Here is a 3,008-nt window from a genome sequence, read left to right as displayed (position 1 = left end):
GAGAGCGGGGGAGACAGGAGGGAGAGCGGGGGAGACAGGAGAGAGAGCGGGGGAGACAGGAGAGAGAGCGGGGGAGACAGGAGAGAGAGCGGGGGAGAGCAGCCGCCTCCTCTGCCACCCCCCTTTATTAGCCCCTTCATATTCTATGTGAAGTGATTGTTGATAGTGGGAGTGACCTGTGTACCGGTCTGTATCTGGCGTGTACCGGTCTGTATCTGGCGTGTACCGGTCTGTATCTGGCGTGTACCGGTCTTTATCTGGCGGAGCCCATTTTTCGGACCGGGAGCTCCAGGCGTGCACAATAGCGTGCTTGTGGTGACACCCCTTGCGTGTGCGTGTGTCCCCAGCTCGTGCACTATGGACCGGCGTCTTTCCCTTTATCACTCTGTTGTCTCCTCCAATCCACAACCACCAGCATTAGACACCGGGTCTTTATTCATCTCTAGGAGGGGCCCCTGTTTAAGGCGGCGGGCCCCTGACACTGCTACATACAGAGTAACGTGTCCAACCTGAGTTACCGCCAACACGTGTGTTCTGATCACATTCAGTATAAGAGTCATTGCGTGTTATCCTGAGGAGGGAAGACTGAGAATGAGGATCCCACACGGGGGGCGGCCCCAGAAAGTGCTAAAAACTGTCTTCATGCTGCGGAACTCCTCAACAGGACGCACTGTCCCTTTAAAGGAATGACTGAGGTCCGTCCTGACAGTGGGCGGAGCTCATACAGAGGAGGAGGGATCACATGATGTCGGAGGAGGGATCACATGATGATGGAGGAGGAGGGATCACATGATGGCAGAGGAGGGATCACATGATGATGGAGGAGGAGGGATCACATGATGGGGGAGAGATCACATGATGATGGAGGAGGAGGGATCACATGATGATGGAGGAGGAGGGATCACATGATGATGGAGGAGGAGGGATCACATGATGATGGGGGAGGAGGGATCACTTGATGATGGCGGAGGAATCACATGAAGGGGAGAGATCACATGATGGCGGAGGAAGGATCACATGATGGCAGAGGGGGAGGGATCACATGATGGTGGGGGAGGGATCACATTATGATGATGGAGGAGGAGGGATCACATGATGATGGAGGAGGAGGGATCACATGATGGAGGAGGAGGGATCACATGATGGAGGAGGAGGGATCACATGATGGAGGAGGAGAGATCACATGATGGTGGGGGAGGGATCACATGATGGCGGGGGAGGAGCCTCATACGGTGATGTTCTCCTCATAGATGGACAGCAGCAGGAGGATGGTCCAGCCCACGAGGAGCCCCAGATTGTGGAGGAAGAAGATCAGCCACGGCCGGCGGTCCTTCACATTCATCATGGCCGGCAGCTGGAAGAGAAGAGGCGGAGTCAGCCGGGGACAGACATGTGACAGGAAGTACAGGAAATACAGGAAGCTCGCCCTTACCATGTCCACCAAGGCCACGTACAGGAAGAGACCCGTGGCCACCGTGAATATCCACCGCTGGATGGCTTCATCGGCCGCTATGGACAGAGCGATGTACAAACCGATGAAGGCCGTCAGAGCGCTGCCGAAATTCAGGATAAGAGCCCAACGCACCCGCAGACCGGCGTGCAGCAGAGCCGCGAAGTCACCTGCCGAGACAAAGTGTACATGGGGTCACCCTGCAGTGGGAGGAGCATACCCCTATCCGTCACTCTGCAGTGGGAGAAGCAGAGCTCCATCAGTCACTCTGCAGTGGGAGGGGCATACCTCCATCAGTCACACTGCAGTGGGAGGGGCATACCCCTATCCGTCACCCTGCAGTGGGAGGGGCATACCTCCATCAGTCACTCTGCAGTGGGAGGGGCAGAACTCCATCAGTCAACCTGCAGTGGGAGGGGCAGAACTCCATCAGTCACCCTGCAGTGGGAGGGGCAGAACTCCATCAGTCACCCTGCAGTGGGAGGGGCAGAACTCCATCAGTCACTGCAGTGGGAGGGGCATGTCCTACCCTGCAGTGGGAGGGGCAGACATTCATCAGTCACTCTGCAGTGGGAGGGGCAGACATTCATCAGTCACCCTGCAGTGGGAGGGGCAGACCTCCATCAGTCACCCTGCAGTGGGAGGGGCAGAAACTCCATCAGTCACCCTGCAGTGGGAGGAGCATACCCCTATCCGTCACTCTGCAGTGGGAGAAGCAGAGCTCCATCAGTCACACTGCAGTGGGAGGGGCATACCTCCATCAGTCACTCTGCAGTGGGAGGGGCAAACTCTTATCCGTCACCCTGCAGTGGGAGGGATAAACTCCTATCAGTCACCCTGCAGTGGGAGGGGCAGACCTCCATCAGTCCCCCTGCAGTGGGAGGGGCAAAACCTCCATCAGTCACTCTGCAGTGGGAGGGGCATACCTCCATCAGTCACTCTGCAGTGGGAGGGGCAAACTCTTATCCGTCACCCTGCAGTGGGAGGGATAAACTCCTATCAGTCACCCTGCAGTGGGAGGGGCAGACCTCCATCAGTCCCCCTGCAGTGGGAGGGGCAGAAACTCCATCAGTCACCCTGCAGTGGGAGGAGCATACCCCTATCCGTCACTCTGCAGTGGGAGAAGCAGAGCTCCATCAGTCACTCTGCAGTGGGAGGGGCATACCTCCATCAGTCACTCTGCAGTGGGAGGCGCATACCTCCGTCAGTCACCCTGCAGTGGGAGGGGCATACCTCCATCAGTCACTCTGCAGTGGGAGGGGCATACCTCCGTCAGTCACCCTGCAGTGGGAGGGGCATACAGGACTCACCCAGCTCGTGCGGCAGCTCATGACATAACACGGCCAGCGACGTGGCCAATCCCACTTTCCAGGACGTGGAGAACGCGGCTCCCATAGCGAGACCGTCCGCGAAGTTATGAATGGCGTCCCCGATAGTGATCATGTACGGGATCATCCGCAGCTCTGCGACCAACAAGAGAGACGTGAGCGCCGGGGTCACCTCCCAACACCAGCATCTACATTAGAGTGTCAGCTCCTCTGTACAGAGACTGATGTGA

At 57.6% G+C, this 3,008-nt stretch overlaps 1 protein-coding gene across 1 annotated transcript; it reads right to left on the bottom strand.

Moving 5' to 3' along the window:
• Positions 1-706: 706 nt before the first annotated feature.
• On the bottom strand, positions 707-2,933 carry SLC39A4 (solute carrier family 39 member 4). The gene is made up of 4 exons (XM_018575193.1): positions 2,761-2,933; positions 1,433-1,620; positions 1,199-1,354; positions 707-729 (listed from the first exon to the last, which is right to left on the bottom strand). The coding sequence occupies exons 1-3, from the start codon at positions 2,903-2,905 to the stop codon at positions 1,226-1,228; spliced, it is 462 nt and encodes a 153-aa protein (XP_018430695.1). The 5' UTR covers positions 2,906-2,933; the 3' UTR covers positions 707-729; positions 1,199-1,225.
• Positions 2,934-3,008: the final 75 nt, after the last annotated feature.

This window comes from Nanorana parkeri, unplaced genomic scaffold (genome assembly GCF_000935625.1).
Source record: "Nanorana parkeri isolate BGI_ZX_2015 unplaced genomic scaffold, ASM93562v1 scaffold3621, whole genome shotgun sequence".
NCBI classification, from domain to species: Eukaryota; Metazoa; Chordata; class Amphibia; order Anura; family Dicroglossidae; genus Nanorana; species Nanorana parkeri.
Note: the sequence above shows the minus strand (reverse complement) of the source record. Positions and strands in the feature narration are given on the sequence as shown.